This window comes from Olea europaea, chromosome 6 (genome assembly GCF_002742605.1).
Source record: "Olea europaea var. sylvestris chromosome 6, O_europaea_v1, whole genome shotgun sequence".
Lineage (NCBI taxonomy): Eukaryota > Viridiplantae > Streptophyta > Magnoliopsida > Lamiales > Oleaceae > Olea > Olea europaea.
The window spans coordinates 22,470,601-22,496,211 of NC_036242.1; the positions used below are offsets into that span (position 1 = coordinate 22,470,601).

Here is a 25,611-nt window from a genome sequence, read left to right on the forward strand (position 1 = left end):
AAAAAATTGATTTTTTGACCGTTATTTCACTATTTCAATAATAATTTTTGACTTTTTCTTTCACAAAAGGTCCTTACTTTTCTTCCAACGGTAAAAAAATTAATTCTCAAAATCACTATCGAACAGGTTGTAAGTGAACATTTGTCATATAATGAGAATGGAGGAAAAGAAAAGACGGCCAACGAACAAAGTGTGCAACTTAAGGTTCCATATTTGGACCAATAAAAAATATGAATTAATTGTAGCAGTATTTATTTTACCCACTGGACGGTCCACATAGGTAGGTAGGAAGGTAATACTGCGTCTTATTTGTACACTTGTTCCCGCTAAAATAATAAGCCATATATTAGTAAAAATTTGTAGCATAATTCCACAAAAATCTTGACCCGAAATTCTCTTACCTATAAATACAGGTAGCAGAATCACAAGACTCATAGTGTGGATCTACACATTACCTGAAATTCTTGAATCCTCTTTTGGGTCTTCTTTAAACAGTAAAGATCTTAAATTTCTTTCAAGTTTTTTGGGTCTTTTTTTTTATTTTTTTATTATTATGATTGGATTAAAGATTAACAGATCTGAAATTATTTCAATTTCAAAGTAGTTCTTGATTGATTTTAATCTGGGTGCAGCTTGAAAAGAAATGGCGAGGAAGAAGATCAGAGAGTATGATTCCAAGAGGTTGTTGAAAGAGCATTTCAAAAGGCTTTCTGGATCTGAATTGGAAATCAAATCTGCCCAAGTAATTTCAATATCTCGTGATTTAGTTTGTAGCATTAAGATTTGGGATTCCACGTTAAAATTGACTCGTTTGATAGTCACATCGAAATGCTGGCGTGGGATTTGGGACTTGTTATTTTCTTCAAAAAAGTAATTTAATTTTGTGATTATGGGTTACTTATTTTTACACGATCTACAATTTGTTGGTTGAGTGAAAGTTTGATGTTGGTAGAGAAGAAAGGAACAGATGAAAATTTGGTTAAGGAATTAAGAAATAATGAAAAGCTGGTTAAAGCTTCCTTAAACGCTATTATTCTCTTAAATAATTAGCTTATTTTTGCTTATTTTTACAAGATTATCTTAAATTTGTCGGTCGTGTGAAAGTTTGATATTCGTAGAGAAGAAAAGAACAGAGAAATTTGGTTAATGAATTAAGAAAGAATAAAAACCTTGTGTTTGGTTACCTGAATCTAATTTCACCTTATTGGGTAAATTTATAGGAGTTTATCATCTACTTGTATGCATGTGCTGTACTCTGGCAGATCAAAATCTGTGTTTTTAATTATCATTTTTATCATCCATGTCTGTCTTTGATTCCCTTTAACATTTTGTTATTGTTCTGACTAAAATTAAATCGTTGGGATTAGGTAGGCGAAGCATTAGTACAATTGAATATACTTATATCTCATCATCTTACACTTTATAAATGTGAAACACAACTAGACAACATAATGGACTAGATTTTGGCTCTTGTATATGATTGTTTGGATTTGGTATGTAATTCTTAATTTAACTTCAATAATGCGATATTTCTTCATGTTGTTGTTTAGGTTACCGAGTCGACAGATTTCAATGAACTAGTTAACAAAGAACCATGGCTTTCATCGACAAAACTAGTTGTCAAACCTGATATGTTATTCGGCAAACGAGGGAAAAGTGGTCTTGTTGCCTTAAAACTCGATTTGGCTCAAGTTGCCGCTTTCGTGAAAGAGCGGCTAGGCAAGGAGGTACTTGATACAAATTTCTCACAAATACATACATTAAAATATGAAATGTATAATCTGGACGATGGTTCAACGTGTATTCAATTTTTTTTTAAGCTGTGTTTGTTTCGGAGTTAACAGGTGGAGATGGGAGGCTGCAAAGGTCCCATTACAACATTTATCGTCGAACCATTTATTCCCCATAATGAAGAGTTCTACCTCAATATTGTCTCTGAGAGGCTTGGTTGTAGCATCAGTTTTTCAGAATGTGGAGGAATTGAAATTGAAGAGAACTGGGACAAGGTACTCAAAACCTACCTATATAATTAATCTGGCCAAAGGCATCTTATAAATTTTTCCCAAATATATTTTATATGTTCCACATAAATCTTATTAACAATTTTATTTCTGTACCTATGTCCCTCTTAAATCTTACTAACAGATGATATTTGTTTCTTTTTTCCCCCCTATACAGGTTAAGACTATCTTTTTGCCAACTGGTGTATCTTTTACATCAGAGCTATGTGCTCCTCTTGTGGCAACCCTTCCCATGGAGGTATATCTATTAATACTTCACATGTTGTCCATTTCTCATGCTCATTGTTTAGAGCATGTTTGGCTAAGCTTAAATTGTTCACGTGTATAAGTAAATTTATTTAATTAAATAAGTAATTTTTAAATAATTATTTTTTATCTCGTCAATGAGAAACAAAGTAAGTAGTTACTTATTTTGACTATGAGGTAATACTTATTTTCAAAAATTGTAACTTTTCTTACTTAAAAGTAGGGAAAATATAAGTTATTTAAATATTTTTGGAGATAAAAGTTGCTCAATACTAAATTCACTTTTTCTTAAACGTTGCCAAACATGGTTTCTATAGACTGCGGAGAAAAACATTGACTTCCGTGGTAAAACTAACATATCAAAGTCAGTTCCACCTAGACTACAATATTCTTTACATTTAAGTGCTGTTGTTTAAAGTTCCATATTTATATTCTTCTCTATGATACAGGTCAAAGGTGTGATTGAGGAGTTCATCAAAGTAATCTATACTTTATTTTTAGGTAAGCTTGAGATTTTCAAGATAAATTTTCACTTAAAAATATCTAATGTTACAAAAGTTCTTGGATTTTGGCAACGAACATGATATCGATTTTTTATGTCTTAGATTTGGACTTCACTTTCCTTGAGATGAATCCTTTCACCTTGGTTGAGGGAAAGCCATATCCTTTGGATATGAGAGGCGAGCTTGATGATACTGCTGCATTTAAGAACTTCAAAAAGTAATTTGATCCCGTCTTTTGTTGATTGTTGCTAATTCAGTGCATGTTTGTTATACCATACAGTTTCTTATGTGACATTGATATTGCAGATGGGGAAGTATTGAATTTCCAATGCCGTTTGGAAGAGTTCTGAGTTCTACAGAAAGCTTTATTCACGGGCTGGATGAGAAGGTATGTATCGATACAATTTACCTATGTCAGAAAAAACTTATTTGTCAAACATACATAAATAACTCTTTTTTCTTACTCTTAAGAAAAGTTATTTATCTAGAATTAAGATTTTGTTATTGTTCTGACTAAAATTAAATCGTTGGGATTAGGTAGGCGAAGCATTAGTACAATTGAATATACTTATATCTCATCATCTTACACTTTATAAATGTGAAACACAACTAGACAACATAATGGACTAGATTTTGGCTCTTGTATATGATTGTTTGGATTTGGTATGTAATTCTTAATTTAACTTTAATAATGCGATATTTCTTCATGTTGTTGTTTAGGTTACCGAGTCGACAGATTTCAATGAACTAGTTGACAAAGAACCATGGCTTTCATCGACAAAACTAGTTGTCAAACCTGATATGTTATTCGGCAAACGAGGGAAAAGTGGTCTTGTTGCCTTAAAACTCGATTTGGCTCAAGTTGCCGCTTTCGTGAAAGAGCGGCTAGGCAAGGAGGTACTTGATACAAATTTCTCACAAATACATACATTAAAATATGAAATGTATAATCTGGACGATGGTTCAACATGTATTCAATTTTTTTTTAAGCTGTGTTTGTTTCGGAGTTAACAGGTGGAGATGGGAGGCTGCAAAGGTCCCATTACAACATTTATCGTCGAACCATTTGTTCCCCATAATGAAGAGTTCTACCTCAATATTGTCTCTGAGAGGCTTGGTTGTAGCATCAGTTTTTCAGAATGTGGAGGAATTGAAATTGAAGAGAACTGGGACAAGGTACTTAAAACCTACCTATATAATTAATCTGGCCAAAGGCATCTTATAAATTTTTCCCAAATATATTTTATATGTTCCACATAAATCTTATTAACAATTTTATTTCTGTACCTATGTCCCTCTTAAATCTTACTAACAGATGATATTTGTTTCTTTTTTCCCCCCTATACAGGTTAAGACTATCTTTTTGCCAACTGGTGTATCTTTTACATCAGAGCTATGTGCTCCTCTTGTGGCAACCCTTCCCATGGAGGTATATCTATTAATACTTCACATGTTGTCCATTTCTCATGCTCATTGTTTAGAGCATGTTTGGCTAAGCTTAAATTGTTCACGTGTATAAGTAAATTTATTTAATTAAATAAGTAATTTTTAAATAATTATTTTTTATCTCGTCAATGAGAAACAAAGTAAGTAGTTACTTATTTTGACTATGAGGTAATACTTATTTTCAAAAATTGTAACTTTTCTTACTTAAAAGTAGGGAAAATATAAGTTATTTAAATATTTTTGGAGATAAAAGTTGCTCAATACTAAATTCACTTTTTCTTAAACGTTGCCAAACATGGTTTCTATAGACTGCGGAGAAAAACATTGACTTCCGTGGTAAAACTAACATATCAAAGTCAGTTCCACCTAGACTACAATATTCTTTACATTTAAGTGCTGTTGTTTAAAGTTCCATATTTATATTCTTCTCTATGATACAGGTCAAAGGTGTGATTGAGGAGTTCATCAAAGTAATCTATACTTTATTTTTAGGTAAGCTTGAGATTTTCAAGATAAATTTTCACTTAAAAATATCTAATGTTACAAAAGTTCTTGGATTTTGGCAACGAACATGATATCGATTTTTTATGTCTTAGATTTGGACTTCACTTTCCTTGAGATGAATCCTTTCACCTTGGTTGAGGGAAAGCCATATCCTTTGGATATGAGAGGCGAGCTTGATGATACTGCTGCATTTAAGAACTTCAAAAAGTAATTTGATCCCGTCTTTTGTTGATTGTTGCTAATTCAGTGCATGTTTGTTATACCATACAGTTTCTTATGTGACATTGATATTGCAGATGGGGAAGTATTGAATTTCCAATGCCGTTTGGAAGAGTTCTGAGTTCTACAGAAAGCTTTATTCACGGGCTGGATGAGAAGGTATGTATCGATACAATTTACCTATGTCAGAAAAAACTTATTTGTCAAACATACATAAATAACTCTTTTTTCTTACTCTTAAGAAAAGTTATTTATCTAGAAGTAACTCTCACCTTAGCGTCAATATAAATAATGAATTTTGAAATCTGTCCATGCAATGATTGGCAAATATGAATTTCAGGACACCTAAATTGTATACATTTTTCTATTCATAGTAATATCTGACATTTTTCCTCTTAAAAATTCACAAAACCGCACGCCTCTATTAGAAACTGGTTCAAATCTTTATTGAGTTATGAATTTCCCATTGCTTGCAGACGAGTGCGTCTCTGAAATTCACAGTCTTGAACCCCAAAGGACGAATTTGGACTATGGTCGCTGGAGGAGGGGCAAGTGTCATCTACGCAGATACTGTATGTTACTCATCTTTGGCATTATCATGCTCTTATGACATGTTTGGTAACATGAATTAGACAACGCTACGTGTACTTAGTTGTCGTAATCATCCTTGTTCTTCCTCATTGATGACATTAGCTTAACACGGATTTTCTTCCATGGTCAGGTTGGAGATCTTGGTTATGCTTCTGAGCTCGGGAACTATGCAGAATATAGTGGTGCTCCCAATGAAGAGGAGGTCTTGCAGTATGCCCGAGTTGTAATCGATGTAAGGATTGTGTTATTGAGTTAAGAAACACATTAAATTCGTTTGTTATTTTATCAATCTTATTTGAAAAAATTAGTCATACATTCATTCATTAGGGATATAAAAATTTTCTTCTACATAAGCTTTCTTAAGACTATTTCTTTGATGAAATCCAGTGTAGACTCATGAATTGTTTTACAGTGTGCAACTGCAGATCCCGATGGCCAAAAGAGAGCCCTCGTAATAGGTGGTGGAATTGCCAACTTCACTGACGTTGCTGCTACATTTAATGGAATTATTCGAGCTTTAAAGGAGAAGGTATGGAACCTTCACGTCTACGTATTTGTACCTTACCAAGCAAGCCATTAGCGCTCACCTTTAAATATTATTTCTTTTCATAAGCTGAGAACTCGTATTCGACTTCTCTCATAACAGGAGTCGAAGCTTAAGGCTGCAAGAATGAATTTATACGTCCGAAGAGGTGGACCAAATTACCAAAAGGGACTTGCCAAAATGAGGACTCTTGGTGAAGAAATCGGCATTCCCATTGAGGTATGGACTTGAATATCTTTCATACATGGTCGAACCTTAAAATACTTGCTCGACTTATACGAGGAAAATGAACATTATTGTTCTATTTTTGTTCTGTTTAAGGTATATGGACCTGAGGAAACCATGACTGGCATACTTATTTTATCAATCATATTTGAAAAAATTAGTCATATATTCATTCATTAGGGATATAAAAATTTTCTTCTACATAAGCTTCCTTAAGACTATTTCTTTGATGAAATCCAGTGTAGACTAATGAATTGTTTTACAGTGTGCAACTGCAGATCCCGATGGCCAAAAGAGAGCCCTCGTAATAGGTGGTGGAATTGCCAACTTCACTGACGTTGCTGCTACATTTAATGGAATTATCCGAGCTTTAAAGGAGAAGGTATGGAACCTTCACGTCTAAGTATTTGTACCTTAGCAAACAAGTCATTAGCGCTCGCCTTTAAATATTATTTCTTTTCATAAGCTGAGAACTCCTATTCGACTCCTCTCATAACAGGAGTCGAAGCTTAAGGCTGCAAGAATGAATTTATACGTCCGAAGAGGTGGACCAAATTACCAAAAGGGACTTGCCAAAATGAGGACTCTTGGTGAAGAAATCGGCATTCCCATCGAGGTATGGACTTGAATATCTTTCATACATGGTCGAACCTTAAAATACTTGCTTGACTTATACGAGGAAAATGAACATTATTGTTCTATTTTTGTTCTGTTTAAGGTATATGGACCTGAGGAAACCATGACTGGCATATGCAAACAGGCAATTGAGTGCATAACTGCAGCTGCATGAAGTTACCAATGCTGATTATCAACTTCTTTTATTTTAAATTTATTTTGAGTTGGTTTATTTAGAATAATGATGTATCCATCTTTAATATACGTGCAAGGAATTTGAATTGTATTGACGTCTTATATAAATGGACCATGAGTAATGGCCTCTAGGCCTACAGTTTCAATCTCAGTTTTCTAATTGAAGGCATCCATTTATTTATTTATTTTTATTTCTTTCAACTAGTAACGTACTATCACTTATAGATTGTGGGTTTAATAGAAAATAAAAAGAATTTCACAAACTGATGTGCTAAGTAACAAAGCTACCATACAACAATAATTATATTAAAAAAGCTTATTTTTTCTTGTCGAAGAAATTTTTTTTATTAAAAAAGTAGAAAACTTGATAGAAAGTACCTATTAAGACTTGACTAATGCCACTATACCATTTGACTTGGAACTAATATAAATAAGGAAGCAAGTGGAACAGATGCTGCGGAGTTGTTGGGCTCACAATTGGGCCACATAAGAGTATTCGGGGGCCCACTAACCCAAGTGATATTCGTAAATCATTTGGAATTCTTCTTAGTACATTTTCAAGTGACTCTCCATTTTTAAAGAACATATTCTATTATTTAGATAATATCGATAAATATAGAGAGTTAAAAATTTTGAAGTACTCCAACAAACTCTTTATATTTAACACTTAATTTTACAACTCCGAAAAATATTTATTATCTTTCTCTATCTTTTATTTTAACTAGCTTCACTATAAATTATTTTATTATTTTTCTACATAAAAAATTGGAATACTTTGAATGTTTTTAATTACAGAGAGTGAGTTTGGCTCTCTAGATTTGGAGAGTCAAACTCACTTTCGATATTAAAATGTTAATTCAAAAAGTCTCTTGAAGCATATTTTAAGGGTTAAATATTTAAAATAGATAACATCTCATGTTTAAAGAATATCTAAAAATTGCTCTTAATATATATTAATACAAGGAAAAATCTCATATCTAAGAGTTAACGATAAACCCTTCAAAAATAAGAAACAAGTTTAAAAACTTCAAATATCATATATTATTAAATTTTATTTATGAAATAATTAATTAAAAATATATTTTATTGATTAAATATTAAGTCCTTATTTGAGCCACAATATTTTCATTAGAATATATTTTTGAATAGTGTATTGATAAGAAATTCGTGATTAAAAACTAAGGAAAAATTTTGAATTTGCGTGTAATTTTATTGTATTGAAGAATGTATGATTGAAATGATGTTAAATTACTTAAAAATATATTTTTTTGGATAAAATGTGACTCAAACAAGGGCTAAAGTTAGAATTCTATACAATCTGGTAAAAAATTATTTTTCAATTACAAATCAAAAATTTTATAGATAACAATTTATTCATTGATCACAAATAACTCATTTTATAGATTACGTGCATGTTTGAGCCACATTATTCTAAAAAAATGTATTCTTAAATAGTGATTTGATATCATTTCAACCATATATTTTTCAATAAAATAATATTACACGCAAATTAAAAAAAATTTCTTATTTTTTAACCACATATTTTCCATCAATACACTATTCAAAAATGCATTATTACCAAAATAATGTGGCTCAAACACCCCCTACATTTTATTTATTGATCACAAATCAATAAGTCACAACTTATTTAACAATTACAATTTATCAAATTAATTAGTCATAAGTTATTTTTGGTTATAACTTCATAAATTGTGAATCACAATCACATTTTTTATGTCACATATTATTTATTGATCACATCAATCAAATAATTGGTCACAGGCAATCAAATATTTGGTCGAAAACACCTTTACCCCCTCCTACCCACGACCACTGCCACAATCACTAAGACCACCGTTACCATTGCTGCCGCCGTCGCCACATTAGACCACCAACATCACCACCGCATCAATTACAACACCACCACACACCATCTGAACCCACGACACCACCGCCAGAGCTATCACCACGTCGCCAACACACCGCACACACCACCGTACTACTACCACACTTCACCACTGCACACAGCACCACAACTATCGCAATCACAAAATCAACATACCATCACCATTGCACCACAGTACCACCACCGAACTATCAATCGTGGCATCACTCAAAAAAAGAAGAAGAATGGATCTGCACTGTGGTCTCTTGCGATGGTCTTCGATGGTAGTCTTCCACGTGATAAAGAAAGAGAAGGGGGTGTATGCTGCTGTGGTGACGGACACATGCTCCGGTGGTTCCACACACGATGAACCAGTGGTAATCTCTTAGTTGTGAGGTGCCATTGCGCTGATTGTGTGCAGCAGTCAGAGTCACTTTTCTTCTGCTTGTTGCCAGAGCCATCGGAGAGAGAGGGAAGATGTGGGTTTGTGATCTAGGGATTTTTATGTTCAAAAATGCTACTCAGCCATGTGCAAAATCAGGCTAAAAAATAAGGAGTCGAGGTGGCAACACCTCGGCCCTTAGATCTGAAAAAAAAAGTAAGTGAAATCGGAGGTTGAGTTGATGCCACCTTAGCCCCTATTTTTTAGCCTGGCTCAGTAACGGGGCTATTTTATGTTTTGGGTGGTTATGATTTGGAGAGAGAAGATAGAGGATATTGAATATTATTAATATAAAGATTTGAACTAAAATTCGATTTTTGTATAAAAAACTTTAAATCTGATTTCCACTTATTATAGCCCTTGTTTGAGCTTTTTTTTTTTTTTTTGAAAAAATATATTTTTAAATAGTGATTTGATATCATTTTAACCACACATTATCTAAAAAAATAATATTACACGAAAATCTAAAATTTTTTCTTATTTTTTAATCACACATTTCACATAATTACACTATTCAAAAATGTATTTTCTTGACAAAAATGGGAATCAAACAAGGGCATAATAACTATCTTATTTAAGAGTTGTGCTTAGTGTACATAATTTATGTACATAGGGGTGGTCGCACTCCTCACATAGGAAGGGACTCTCGCGAGGTGGGCTCCACCTCATGTGAGGGATGTAGACACTCTTATGTATATAAGTTATGTATACTAAAACTTATCCCTTATTTAAATGGTTAATAAAAATTAGAGAGTAAGTTTGTGCAAAGGATTTTTTGAAAAGTGGATGTTTTGGAAAATGTAAATTAACAAATGAGAAAAATGTGAAAATGAATTTTTTTTTAAACATGTGGTTGAAAAAATTATTTCAAAAAATCACTTCCACTCGATTGTTGTTTTTCGAATGTATTGATTAGTCTTATTGTTAAAATTTCGATTTTGAGGAGAAAAATCTTTTGTCTTATTAAGTTCCAATTTGGTGCGAATTAAAATAGGATTTTTAGCAGATTTTTATAAAAGTTAATTAAATTTGTAGTTGAAAAGTTGTGGGACCTAAAAATATGTGGCTAAAATTAATTATTGACTTTAATTTAAAATTAAAATTAAAATTTTAATTGGTACCAAATGGGGACTAAGCTTATGTTAGGCTCCAATTTTTATTTATTTATTTTTTTAATTTCATTTTATGTTGTCCACAACTTTTTTTCAATCCCACATTTCATTGATTTTTAACAAAATTAACTAAAAATATGATTTTTTTAGCCAATCCAAACACGAGATAAATTACCTTGTTGAAGCATCTCTAATGATTATGCAAAATTAGTTGTAAATTAATATCTCTAAAATTATTTTTGTACCCCCATTTATATCCCGATAAATCTAAATCCAAATTTTGATATAATGAAAAAAATATTAAAAAAAATTTGGGTGCAAGTGCGCTGGTAGCTTTTTACCTCTTGTGATTCTACAAGTGGATCTTTAAAAGGTTTTAAATTTATATCCTTTTTTATTTATTTTTATGTCAAAAATGCAGGTTTTTTTTTTTTTTTTTTTTTTACTTTTTTTTTTAAAAATTTTTTCATTGTTGCATGCTCTCGTAGTGGAGAATTTGAACCTTTTTGGCATGGTGGGACCTTCATCCTTTTTTCCCCTTTCAGTCGTTGAACGTAAAACATTTTACACGGCCATAATTGAAAGAATAGAAATTGTGCTTTTAATTCTTTATTTCTTTATGGCAGATAAAGTTTCAAAAATGAATTATCAAATCATGCAGAGTTTGTACATTGCATGCTCCATTCATGACTTGACATGTATACTGAGAACAAAGATTTGGGCCCATGACTTCGTGCTTAGTTTAGATGGTGGACACACTTGAATTCCGATTTTAGTCGAAAATAAATTCAATTTGTACGTGAAATGATACGTTGAATACGAAATTTAAATGAATATACAAATAACATTTCTTTGACATGTATAAGTACAACAAATATTTCTTTTCATGATTTCATACATAATTTGGACAATAGTGAGCTTGAACCCAAATACTTTATCAGCAGATAATGTAGATTGTCCATGTCTCAAGTCTTCAATAAAAAATATATATGCCAAAAAAATAAAAAATAAAACCCTCCATTGCTCATATATTAGAGCTTTTGATAATATGAAAAATCGAGGGGCTCAAATGATATTTTTCATTTACTTAGTCGACACAAAGAAAATACCGTTTGAATATGAAATTAGACTCCAGGATAGCAATTGGAATTTCTGTTTGAATAGAATTAAAAATGAATATAAATAATATTTAAATAGAGAATTACATCAGTTATGAGTGTGTGCTAGAGAATATTCAGCTTTTCCAATGCGAAAAAAATACCCTTGGGTTCGTGTGTTCACAACTGAGCACATTAAGGCATTAATATACAAATAATTATGGGACTAGTTTCTTTATGGTTCAAACATTGGCCGATTTCTCCTAAATGTCCCCTACCTATAAAAGTTTTTAGTGGTTTACATTTTTCCTTTGAAAAAAAAAGGGTATAAAGTTTCAAGTTCGGATAAAAGAGGTTGATGGCATTAGATAGTTCTACAATTATAAAAATAATTAAAAATCAGATCATCAAACTAGTAGTTAAAAAAATTGTTATTTCACATTGAAATAGGAGTAATAGGTGTAGGTGTTTTTCGGACTTGAACCTCACTTTGTTATAACAATTTTCATTTAAGAAAGTTATAATGGACTAAGCCTTAAATTAGGTCCCTTTGGCCAAATTTCAATTGTTCCATACACAGTAATGATTTAGGTTTAGTTTATAACATGTATTGCTATTAATGGCAATGTATTCTTATCTTGATTTTAGTAAGAGTCTCTGGAGAATAATCTAATCCCTTATCTCTACGGCCTCATGAGTCCTCCAAGGATGCGTGTAACTTGTATCTCACGAGAATTCCCTTATTAGTACTCATTTAGGGTTAAATCTTTCCTAACATTGCAATCATAGCATTATCACCATAGGGATGAGCATAAATAATAAAATGGCATTGCAAGTCACACAGTGCGAATTGTTCCTACTACATTGAACCTTCTTCATGGAATCTCCAATCACAAATATTGGGTTACTTTCGGAAGTGACTTCCTTATAAGTTTAAGCCCATTCCTCTCAATTATTCATTAACACCATTTTTGGGTAAAACTTTGGTTAAGTTGTTGGATAAGTTCCTTTCAGATCTCACGAAACTGAGAGAAATCATATTCTCTTAAACAAGGTATTAACTAACTTAAGTGTTGCTTGAATATAAATATTTAGTATTATTTGAGTGAGATTGATTCACATGCTCTATTATCGTTTTACAGTCACAATGTATTGAAATAGTTGAAATTAGCTTACTTATTAATGATATATCTAACAATAGATCTCTAAGTCACTTCGCATTGGTACAAGTTGTACCAATGCTATTAGCTCTGACTCTAAAGTACTTCTAAATATAATTGTTTATCTCTTTGAACCCCAATATATGACTGTACCATCTAACATGAACACATATCCATTAGTAGATTTAATATCTACATTATCAGTTACCCAATTCTCATCGCTATTTTCGAGATATACTTGAACCCCAAGATATGACTATTAAACCTTTTGGTTGTTCTATATATATTTCTTCATCTGAATCACCATTTAGAAATGCAGTCTTAACATCCATTTGTTGAATTATCAATTTATGAATAATAGTTAAAACTAACAATGTCCTAATAGTAGTTATTCTTCCAACAAGAGAATATGTATCAAAATAATCAACTCATTTGGTAAATCGTTTAGCTACTAATTTAGCTTTATATTCATATATTCTTCCATCACGTTTCAACTTCTTTTTAAATACCCACTTACATCCTATTGCCTTGCTTCCTTGAGGTAAATCACATAAAACCCAAGTATAAATTTGTATAATTAATTCATATTCATCATTGATAGCTTCTTTCTAATAAGGTGTATCGGTAGAGACTATAGCATTTTTATAAGTTTCAGGTTCACCTTCAACAAGATATGTTAAAAACTCTTCTCCAAAAGATTTCTCTTACCTAGTCCTTTTACTTTCCTAAGTTCATGTTCAATTTCACTTTCTAAAGATGAACTGGAAGGAGTACTATTTAAAAATACTTTCTTAGACGTCAAGGGTTTACTTGAGATTCTAGTCTTAAATGGAAAAATATATTCAAAATAAGTAGCATCTCCAGCTTCAATAATAGTATTATTTGTAATGTCACTAACTTTAGAATTTAAATCAAGAACCTATTTGTGCTACTATTTTGAGCATGTCCTATAAAAACAACATTCACGGTTTTTGGTCTTATTTTCATTCTTTTAAGATCAGATATAACTACTATTGCCAAACACCCACACACTTTTAAAAAATTTAACCTAGGGAATCTTTTTTTCCTTAGCTTATATGGAGTTTTAATATCGTTCTTAACAATTACTTGATTTAATATGTAACAAGAAGTTGTGACATCTTTATCCTATAAGTTCTCAAGTGTTACTAATTTTCAATTTGAAAGTTTTTAAACTTATTTTTCAACATATAAGACAAAATACATTTTAAAACTGCAAAATAATTTTAAATCTTAAATGTATTGTTCTTTTCGAATCAATCCCACATATTCTTCGGTCCAAATCACTGAATAAAAAGTGTTTAGCCAAATTTGAGAAAGGTTATTATAAAAAATATTTTTTTTCTAAGAATGTATAATTAACAAGTGGAGAAAAGTGATACTTCATTTATGAAATTATTACATAAAAAGAACATGTATTTCAAGACTTTAAGAAAAATAAAAATTAAAAAATTGGAGCAAAACATGTTTCCTTTTTGTTCACCCAATATCAGAAGATTTGCACAGTCCTTCGCCCCAAGCCAATCGATATATATATATATATATATATATATATATATATATATCAATGATTCAATTTATTTTATTTATTTCACAGTGTACGTATCTGTATGTCTAACAGTCGGCCTTTTGTTTTGGATTTTTTGTAGTTTGTATTTTTCTGGTAAATAATGTTGGAGTAAGCTGTAAAAACTATTTTTAGGAACCAAAATCATCTGTAATCATATCATTTCAAGGAATTAGAATCAGTCAATTAGTTGTAGAATCAATCAATTGGCAAAAACTCTATATAATCCAAAATTAGGAGCATTCCCTTCCCCTATAAATCTATACACTTCACATTGAAGAAAATATGAGGAAAAGTACCTTACTTGACATGGTATCAAAGCATGTACACGATCCGTGACCTCTTTCCCTAACCGGCCTCTAGCAATGTTCGTATGAACATTTTCTCAAACAGATGGAGGACCCCAACGTCTTCACTGACCTCGTCCAAACCCCATCTAATGCTGATGCCATACGAACCTCACCACCAAAATTTCTGAAGCTTTAACCAAAACACACATATCATCCCCATCGATTGAAAATTCACCCCAGATTGGTATCAAATTAAACGATGTAAATTATGGCCTATGATCATAGGTTATGGAAATGTATATTTCTGGAAAAGATAAACTAGGTCACATTAATGGAGATGCTTCTCCACCCTTACCGACTGACCTATCCTACCAGAAGTGATGAACTAAGAGCTCCATTGTTAAGGGATGGATTCTCAACTCTTTGAAACTTGCTCTCATAGGCAATTTCATCCATTTTTCCACTACTAAGGAAGTCTGGGATGCAATTGCCACTACATATTTTGATGGGAATGACAAATCCCAAGTCTATGATCTCCAACGAAGAGTGACTCGACTGAGGTAGGTGAGCGGCACCTTGGAGATATACTACACTGAATTGCAAGAGTTGTGGCACGAAATTGACTTTCGTTGCCCAAATTCGATGAAGTGTCCCACTGACATCCACCAATTCAACAACCTGATCCAAGAAGAATGAGTTTATACCTTCCTTGATGGACTTAACGATTGGCCAAACAACATTTAGAGTAGAGTTTTACAGATGGAGCATTTCCCACTGTTGAACAAGCCTACGCCTATATCCGACGAGAGCCTCTACGATAGGCAGTCATGGCATCCACTGACTCTGATGGTTTTCCTGAAGCAGTTTTGGCCACTAAAGGATTGAAGCTTGGGTCAAGTACTAGAATGGGCTTCTCAAAAAGGACTTCAAATAAAAATGGGCCAAAAAGGTCAAAAGAAGTGGATGAAGAAATTAAATGTTCTCACTGTGGAAATACCAAGCATACACGTGAGAATTGTTTAAAACTAAATGGTTATCCTGATTAGTGACATGACTTGTAATAAAATAAGAACAAGGATGGGATAGGCAATGATAGGCGACCAGGCAAGGTACCTGTGGTAGCAGCTGACAATCAACTTTCCTTGATTTCCCAAATTGGGTCCTCTCAGGATACAGATCTCTCACCAAAATTAGGTAATTTTGGTTCAGTGTTTATTACATCGTCCAGTGACAAGGATAATAATTTCTGGTTGCTTGACTCCGGGACAACTGACCATATGACATATGATGAAAGAGATTTTACCCAGAAGACTCTACCTCGATGCACCAATGTTGCAATTGCTAACAGAATTATTTCTCCAGTCATCGGACCTGGATCTGTATCTCTGTCTCCTTCCTTACATTTATCTAATACTCTACTTGTACTATCACTTTCACATAAATTATTATCTGTAAGTCAAGTAACTACAAAATTAAACTATTTGGTACTTATTGATCATACCTTCTGTCTTTTTCAGGATATTCTCACCAAGGAGATACTTGGTCATAGTACTATGAGAAGGGGGTTATACTACATGGAGGATTTCAGTGTGGGCCTCACTCATCATGTTCAGAGCAATGGAAATGAACGATGAATTTGCCTATGGCATCGCCGTCTTGGACATCCATCATTCGATTATTTAGAGCATTTACTACTTAGTCTTTTCACAAATATGGAAATTTCTGACTTTAAATGTAGTACTCGCATTTTGACCAAGAGTCCCCGTACTTCGTATTTGTTAAGCATGAATAAATGTAATACTCATTTTTCCTTTGTACACTCTGATGTTTGGGGCCCTCACCTATCTGTAGTTCATTGTTTTGTTATCTTTATTGATGATTACACTCGCATGATCTGGCTTTATTTATCAAAAAATAAGGACAAAGTTTTCAAAGCATTTTAGTCATTTCATGCTATGATTCAGACTCAGTTCTCCGCTAAACTCAGAGTCCTTCGCTAAGATAATGGTGGTGAATTCATTATCCAAGGCTTTCGCACCTACTTTGAATGACATGACCTCATTCATGAGATGTCTTGCCCTCAGAAACCTCAACAAAATGGCATTGCTAAAAGAAAAAACTTGTCATATTCTTGAAACTGCAAGAGCTCTCATTCCATACCTATGTTCCAAATTGCTACTGGCCTAATGCAGTGTCTACGGTTGTACATTTACTATATCGGATGTCTTCTAAGGTCCTAAATTTTAAGACTCCACTTCAGGCCTTATCATCCCATGTTACTCTATCTACAAGCCTCATGCTCCCTCCTTGATTGTTTGGTTGTGTGGCCTATGTACACCTCCACAAAAATCAACGAACAAAACTTGACCCATGTGCTCTTTGATGCCTCTTCGTGGGATTGCTACATATCAAAAGGGCTATCGATGCTATGATATAGCCACCAAATGTACCTATGTGACTATGGATGTTAGCTTTTCGGAGTCTGACACATTCTTTCCCTTACCATCCAATTCTCCTTTTCAAGGGGAGACAAGAGATGAAAAGGCAAATTACTTACAGTATGAATGGTTAAATAATGTCGAAACAGAAACAACTTCGACAGAGGCTAACTCAGGGAATAATGTAGAAGCTGATAACTTGGGGAATAATATGACTGTAGAGACTACACAAGCTCCATTGAATCAGAACCAGAACCCTCTTCTTCGGTATCCACATACCCATCCCCTGAGAATATCTTTGAGGTAAGCACTCCTTCACATATAAATGATTAGATACTCCTGGTGGCTATACCTTACCTTTTAGGCATAATCGAGGCAAATCGCCAAATAGATACTCTCCAGACATAGAAGAATGAAGATCAAAGGATCCAATTTTCAACTACGTATCCACCACGAAGTTATCTAAGCCGATGAGAGCTTTTGTACATGTTCTTTCCTCTAATCATGTTCCAACTGGAATTCAAAAGGCTTTATCAGACCGTAAATGGACTCGGGAAATAAAAGATGAGATGGATGCTCTAGTAAAGAATAACACATGGACCCTCGTTCCACTACCTGGAGAGAAAAAGACAGTAGGATGAAAGTGGGTGTTCTCCATCAAATATAAGGCAGATAGATCTATTGAACGGTACAAAGCAAAGCTATTTGCAAAAGGTTATACACAGACGTATGTGATAGACTACCAAGAGACTTTTTCATTAGTTACTAAACTAAACTCCGTGAAAGTACTATTGTCTCTCGCAGCCAATCTGGACTGGCCACTACATCAGTTTGATGTGAAGAATGTATTTCTCCATGGGGACCTTGAAAAAAAGTCTATATTAATATCCCTCCAGCATATACAGGACCTTCATACAATGTTGTTTGTAAATTGCAGCGAAACTATATGGCTTGAAGCAGTCACCTCAAGCATGGTTTGGGTAATTTAGTGTGACAATGAAGAAATATGGTTTCAAACAAAGTGACTCAGATCATACACTTTTTCTAAAGCATAATGGAAGCAAAGTAACTGCATTAATAATCTACGTGGATGACATGATTATCACAGGAGACGATAAAGAAGAGATATCTAGAACTCAGAAACATTTGGCATCTGAGTTCGAGATGAAAAACTTGGGAGGTCTCAAATATTTCTTGGGAATTGAAGTGGCCAGATCAAAACAAGGCATATTCCTATTCTAAAGAAAGTATGTACTAAACTTACTGGCTGAGGTGGGGATGTTGGGATGCAAGCCAGTAAATACTCCAATCATCTAAAATCATCTATTGAGTGAGCGCTTAGATCAGGTGCCAACAGATAAAGGGAGATATCAAAAGTTAGTTGGCAAACTTATATACCTCTTACACACCCGTCCAAGTATTGCTGATGCTGTAAGTGTAGTTAGCCAGTTTATACATAACCCCAGTGAAGATCACATGGATGTTGTGACCCGAATACTTCGGTATCTAAAGTCCTCACAAGGGAAGAGACTTGTGTTCTCAAAGAATGATCACTTGAAAGTAAATGGATATACAGATGCGGATTGGGCCAGAAACATTTCAGATAGAAGGTCCACCTCAGGTTACTTCATATTTGTTGGTGGAAATCTTGTTACATGGAGAAGTAAAAAGCAAAAAGTAGTATCGTTATCGAGTGCTGAAGCGGAATTTCTAGGAATGGCAAAAGGACTTTGTGAACTCCTTTGGGTTAAGAAACTACTCACCGAAGTTGGTTTTGCTCCTACTATTGAGATGGATCTCTACTGTGACAACAAAGCCGCCATCGTCATATCTCATGACCCGGTTCAACATGACAGGACAAAACATGTGGAAGTAGATTGACATTTCATTAAAGAGAATTTAGTAGCAAAGATAATTCGTTTTCCTTTTGTGAAGGTCGAAGATCAACTAACAGACATTCTCACAAAAGCAATCTCAAGCAAAGATTTTCACAACTTACTTGACAAGTTGGGCATCAGAGACCTATATGCATCAACTTGAGGAGAGTGTTGGAGTGAGCTGTAACTACTATTTTTAGGAACCAAGTAGAATCAATCAATAAGCCAAAAATCTGTATAATCCAAAATTAGGAGCATTCCCTTCCCCTGTAAATCTGTATACTTCACATTGAAGAAAATATAATGAAAAATACCTTAACAAATAACACAGTAGTAACGTTCTTGTATTACTATTGGATAGATATTTTGAAGCTAATCTTGAACGGATATGGTGTAAAAAAGCTGAAAATCATTTGCATACAGAAAAATACAATTTTGTGGGGATCAGTTTACGACATAGACTTTACATACTACCATTCCGAGATCACAAGACTCTTCAGAATTTCAGGCCCACTTTCTGTTTTTCTTTCTCAAGAAATTTCTCTTCATTTTTTTTGATTTTCTCCTGTCCGAAAATGGTGTACATTTAGTGAGGGCTCTGTATAATAGTTCAAGACTGCAACCTTATCACCTGGGCTCTGTCATTGTCTGAAGTTTGTGAATTCTTTGAACTCAAAACGGCAATTTTGAGCTTCTTTGGGAGAAAAATGAAGATTGCTTCATAGGGTAATCAGAAAATGAGGAGGCAGTTAATTTATGTTAGAATGGCTTATTTTCTATGAAATAATCCAATATTTTGCAAAGTTAAATTGAATTGAGTGTTATCTGAGTATGGAAAGAAACAAATCCCTGCTGTGGAAAATAAGCCAAAATTTTGCAAAGTTAAATTGAATTGAGTGTTATCTGAGTATGGAAAGAAACAAATCCCTGCTGTGGAAGGTAGGATTAATAGTTTTGACATTGATGAATGGTTCTTATTCAACACTATCTCCTTCTGGTATTAATTATGAAGGTAAAGTTCTTACTTGAAATGGTGTATTCATTTATTTTTAAAACATATTATAGTTCAGTGCCTCCACAAACTTGTGTGTGTTTTTATTTTTTTGCTATGATTTCTTTTTTCTTTTATATATTAATTTTAAAATTTGATTGGAGTAGAATTGGTCAAGTATCCATTTTCCCTCGTTTTGTATATGGAGTTAGAACTACTGTGGCTCAAGACGTGTATTTTATTTATTTTTGGATGATACGTATCTTTAATTTTGACTGTTGAATTCTTTTCCTTTAATTTTATATAGTTGTAGCTTTGATGGCTATAAAGAGTGATTTACATGATCCATATGAAGTTCTGGAAAATTGGGATGCTAATTCTGTAGATCCTTGTAGTTGGAGGATGGTTACTTGTTCCCCAGATGGATATGTTTCTGCTCTGTAAGTTGGCCTATACTTTTATTTTATTGTTGGAGAATTAATTGTTATAACCCTTTATTATTGAATAATTTTGCTCATTGTACTCATTTTTTTTTACATGTTGATTTTCCTTGTTATTAGAGGATTACCTAATTTGAGTTTATCTGGAAAGTTATCGGCTGGAGTTGGGAACCTTACTAACTTGCAGTCTGTGTAAGTTTTCTAATGTCATTTGGTCCAGCTTTAATTACATGCTTGTCAATTCTCCTTTATTGCATTGGAGTTGGAATATGGGGAGCTTTATATAATTTCACTTGTCTCCTTGACTGCTAGCTCTCACGTGGAGGATAAAACACTATAAATATGTGTGTGCTTCTATCTTTTGTTAGCTCGTTATTGCTCTCAGGATCGGGATTCGGGCTTAGTACCTAAAAGTTGTACGTGAATGAAGTCTCAAGTAATTGAAGATAAATAACTTCCAGTCTTAAATGTGTCATCTTTTGATGTCTAATGTAGTAGCCATGATGTTATGAATAAGGTTTTCACATACCTCTGTAGGTTGCTGCAAAACAATGAAATTACTGGACCTATTCCTGCTGCAATTGGGAAGTTACAGATGCTTCAAACACTCGATCTCTCCAACAATAAATTTAATGGTGGACTTCCCAGTTCTCTCGGGGACCTGAAGAATTTAAATTACCTGTGAGTTTTAGGGACTTTGCCAATCTTGACTAGTTAAAGATTTTGAAATTCGATATTTCCATTGACTTTGGATTGACTCCTGTATTTGTTCTTCTTTGGGCGAGACAGGCGCCTCAACAACAACAGCTTTACCGGATCAATTCCTGATTCTTTGTCTAAACTTGAAAGCCTCGCTCTGGTGTATGCTTTCATGCCTTTTTCGATGCTACCTGTTTCTCAAATTGATGTTGACTATCTTGGGAAGAACCTAAGTTTGTTTCTTTAATGTTTGGTTAAATACTGAATCAATAATTGCTTGCAGGGACCTATCTTTCAATAATGTGAGAGGTCCCTTGCCAAAAGTTTCTGCTGGAACGTTCAAGTAAGTTACTCCGTCTATACCAATTAGTATGATAGTCCCATAGAATAAGTTACATTTCTAATTTAAAGTGAGCACATCACTTTACACGACTTTCAGAATAGTTGGCAATCCGTTGATTTGCCAGCAGAGTTCAGAAAAAAAATGTTCGGCCGTCTATTCAGAACCATTGTCCTTTTCTCCAGATACAGTGAAAGGTATGTATCCAGTTCTTTGATGTTGGTGAGTTCAGGTGCACGAAGAAATAGTAAGAAAAATAAAAAGTCCTTCTTCAGTGCTGTGTTATGTATTAATAGTTGCACGTTTTATGTTTATATTTGGTTTGTAGGTCAATCAGAATCTGGAGTCAGAAGTCATCACGTTGCTGTTGCTTTAGGTTCAAGCTTCGGTGCAGCCTTAATAGTTGTAGTTGTTATTGGGATGCTTGTTTGGTGGCAATATAGACTCAATCAACAGATTTTCTTTGATGTTAATGGTAATTCATTGCGTTGTCTGCATAATATTGTGTTGAGCTTTTTATGATAAATTTTCTTACTATTCTCAACTCCATATTCATTCGGTTTTGCTAGTGGTACATCGGGGTATACCTAATGATGTACTCCTCACTCATATGGACGAGGGACCCACTCGAATAAAATATCATTTTTTTCACATGGGTTTTAAACCCATGTGAGTGGGGTATACACCATTTGGTACACTCCATTATGTACCACTAGACAAATTCATACTTATTATACAATATTGTAGCGTACTTCTAGAATCCTAGTATAGAATCGGTTGCAAATACTAATTTATGCTAAACTAAGAAGGTTCTGAATGTGAAAATTACAGGGCATCTTTTAAAAAAAATTACTTTTAACTATTTAAAAAAGGGTTGGCTATATGCCTTTCCTAAAATTAACAACAGAATAATCATCATATATTTACTTTTGCTCTTTGTATATTGGTCCTTGCATGGTGTAGCTTAAAAAGCTTAAAAAATTCAAATCAAAGTCAAAGTCAATTATTAATTTTAACAACACGTTTCATGGGACCAACAATTTTTATCAACTTTTTAACCACACATTTCATCAACTTTTATGAAAATCTGCTGAAGTTGATTTTTTGCTACACCAACAGGGGCTTAAGAGATACCTTTATCTGTGAGCTTGGCCGTTTTCTCTTTCCCTGATTCATTAGACGTAGGGTTATCCATCACTTTTTCCTTTTGGATTCAGGCTTTGACCTAGTACATGTTGGTTTGCAGATCAATATGATCCAGAGGTATGCTTAGGTCATTTAAGAAGGTATACCTTTAAGGAACTCCGAGCTGCAACCAAACATTTCAATCCAATTGGGAAAGGGAGGGTTCGGGATTGTGTACAAGGGCAGCTTAAATGATGGAACTGTAGTTGCTGTCAAAAGATTGAAAGACTATAATGCTGTTGGCGGTGAAATTCAGTTTCAGACAGAAGTTGAGACGATTAGTCTGGCTGTGCATCGGAACCTCCTCCGCCTTTGGGGGTTTTGTTCAACCAAAAATGAGCGCCTTCTAGTCTATCCATATATGCCAAATGGGAGCGTGGCATCTCGATTGAAAGGTTTGGAACTTCGTGTATGTGCTTTTGCAATTTTTATCCGGTTGCAAACCATAGACAATGCTTGTTTGGAAGTCTTGACAGTACTGGACATGTTTAGACAATATATAACCAAGATTTTAACATCTTTTCTTCCTTAAATAGCATCCAGTGCTATCCAATAGGTACTTTACAAAACCTGATATCTTACCAGGTCTAATAGGTGTCATTTGTTGTTTTTCTTTCCAGATCATATCCATGGCAGGCCGGTACTAGACTGGTCAAGGCGAAGAAGGATAGCTTTAGGAACTGCAAGGGGGATTGTTTATTTGCACGAACAATGTGACCCCAAAATTATCCATTGTGATGTCAAAGCAGCCAACATTCTGTTGGATGAAGATTTTGAGGCAGTAGTTGGAGATTTTGGTTTGGCGAAGCTCTTGGATCACCAGGATTCTCATGTTACAACAGCTGTTCGTGGAACTGTTGGCCACATTGCTCCTGAGTATCTGTCAACAGGTCAATCATCAGAGAAAACCGATGTGTTTGGGTTTGGAATATTACTTCTCGAGCTTATTACGGGCCAGAAAGCTGTGGATTTTGGACCTGGCACCAACCAGAAAGGGATAATACTTGATTGGGTACGTTGCCTCTTCTCTCGAGATACAATTACTTGTGGTTTTGTTCACAATGTGCACATTCTTTGAGAGGCCAATTTATAAACCTTATGTTACCTATTTCAGTAATGTTGTTTACTGCATTTCTGTACACGACTTTTTCCGGGTATTCTTGTATATTAAATTTAAACATGTTACATCTATACTATTTGACTGGATAGAGCTTAATTATACCTTTTAATTATATAAAGGATATTAAGTGGCCCCCTTTTTAATATAGAGGGGAATACACAGGCTGAGAGGGGTGTGAGATCTCCATAGCAAACTTCTTTCTCTCGATTTTTAGTAAAAATCTGCAGTTGCGAGTAAATGTAGCTCTCTTATTAAGATTAACTACTATATATCTGTGGGATCCTTCGCATTTTCTGATTTTTGCTTGATTGTTAATTCTCACAAAATTAAGGATGAAAGTTCAATCCATGCCGCATACTGTTTTTTTCCCGGGATGATAAATCTTCCTCGATTTGCTGCATCTAATGTCCAGGTAAAAAAGCTCCATAAAGATGGGAAGCTGAATCTTATGGTGGACAAAGATTTGAAGAACAATTTCGACAAAGTTGAACTCGAAGAAATTGTTCAAGTTGCACTACTTTGTACTCACTTTAATCCTATCCACCGTCCTAAAATGTCGGAAGTTTTAAGGATGTTGGAAGGGGATGGACTAGTCGAGAAATGGGAGTCGTCCCAAACAGTCGACACTCCTAGGTATCATACGTTTGAAAATCCTTCTCAGAGATATTCCGACTTCATCGAAGAATCATCTCTTGTGGTTGAGGCAATGGAACTCTCTGGCCCAAGATAACAGTCACTTTTGTTTCTTTCTTCTGTATACACGTTCTTTTTTGGTGCCATTAATTTCCTAAGCTTAGAACGAAAAACATAGAATGTAATAAATTGTTGTATTATTAAAAAAAAATCACAGAAGGCTTATAGGCCCCATGTGAATATTTTATTGCGAAAAATAAACCATCCACCCCATTGTTGTGTGTTATCTGTAACACTTTCTGTGAAATTTATCCTTGTACATTTATATCGGTTGTAAACTGTTTGAATTCATCATGTAAAAAGAAATGAAAGCCACTTACATTTAGTTCAAGTTTTTAGCGTGCTAGATTTTAGCAGTTATTGTGTATGTAACTCATATAAAGTGAAACAAAGGTCCCTTCGATCAAATAGGTCGATGCCGAAGTGAAGTGAAGTGAAGTGAGGAGAGCGTAGCTCATCGAACGGAATAGAGCAATGACATCGACTTTGCGCGAGTTTAATTCGTTGTAGGGTTGTTAAGGATGCTGAATGGGTTGGGTTGTCCCCGTCGTACGGTATGAGAGTATTTTCTTGTACGGGCCTTAAAGCCTTTATGGGCCTAGACTAGGTTAGTATAAATAATAATGTTGTAACCCTATTTTTCATACTGAATAATATTATCTCCACTTCGCTCTTGTAGGCGTAGACACACTGTCGAACCATGTAAATTCTTGTGTTGATTTCTCTATTTCATCTCTCTATTATTGTGCTTAAAATCTAACAACAGTGAATATTGGACAACATAGCCAATATGATTAAACTTGGGGAAATTTACAAAAAAAAAAAAGGTCTAAATCTATGCTTGTCAATTGAAATGTGTCTAATTTTGCTAACCATTGCAAAATTGGCCAAAAATTTGTCACCAAAATGTCCATTATACTCTTAATGAAGAAAAAAAGGGAAAAAAAAAATTGAAAGAACGTATATTTTACTTGGATCCATCATGCATCTCAAGACAATGAAGTTGCTTCTATGAGAAGCTAAAATGTTGTGCAACTTATTATCCATTGATTTCATTTCTTGCATTATTCAATGGATGACTTCCATTACTAAATGGAAGACAGTCTTAGTGATTAAATCTTTACTAGCCCCCTCACGGTACTACTTCG

At 33.9% G+C, this 25,611-nt stretch overlaps 1 protein-coding gene and 1 pseudogene across 2 annotated transcripts; both read left to right on the plus strand.

Annotated features, from left to right (window-relative positions):
* Positions 1-377: 377 nt before the first annotated feature.
* Positions 378-7,290, plus strand: LOC111396181 (ATP-citrate synthase alpha chain protein 1). Of its 2 annotated transcripts, none has more exons than XM_023022523.1 (13): positions 378-494; positions 633-742; positions 1,551-1,727; positions 1,845-2,006; positions 2,179-2,259; positions 2,717-2,768; positions 2,873-2,987; positions 3,077-3,158; positions 5,416-5,511; positions 5,661-5,762; positions 5,943-6,059; positions 6,177-6,293; positions 7,018-7,290. In XM_023022523.1, the coding sequence occupies exons 2-13, from the start codon at positions 644-646 to the stop codon at positions 7,087-7,089; spliced, it is 1,272 nt and encodes a 423-aa protein (XP_022878291.1). In that variant the 5' UTR covers positions 378-494; positions 633-643; the 3' UTR covers positions 7,090-7,290. The 2 variants fall into 2 exon arrangements, with proteins under 2 accessions (XP_022878291.1, XP_022878290.1); XM_023022522.1 differs by lacking the exons at positions 1,551-1,727; positions 1,845-2,006; positions 2,179-2,259; ... (1 more) ...; positions 2,873-2,987; positions 3,077-3,158 and adding exons at positions 3,491-3,667; positions 3,785-3,946; positions 4,119-4,199; ... (1 more) ...; positions 4,813-4,927; positions 5,017-5,098.
* Positions 7,291-19,387: 12,097 nt separating this feature from the next.
* Positions 19,388-24,794, plus strand: LOC111396182 (annotated as a pseudogene).
* Positions 24,795-25,611: the final 817 nt, after the last annotated feature.

Coding starts and splice junctions, on each gene's coding strand:
- LOC111396181 (XM_023022523.1), top strand. CDS start 644: ATGGCGAGGAAGAAGATCAGAGAGTATGATTCCAAGAGGTTGTTGAAA. Junction 2,007..2,178: donor TTGAAGAGAACTGGGACAAG/GTACTCAAAACC, acceptor CCCCCTATACAG/GTTAAGACTATCTTTTTGCC. Junction 3,159..5,415: donor TTCACGGGCTGGATGAGAAG/GTATGTATCGAT, acceptor CATTGCTTGCAG/ACGAGTGCGTCTCTGAAATT.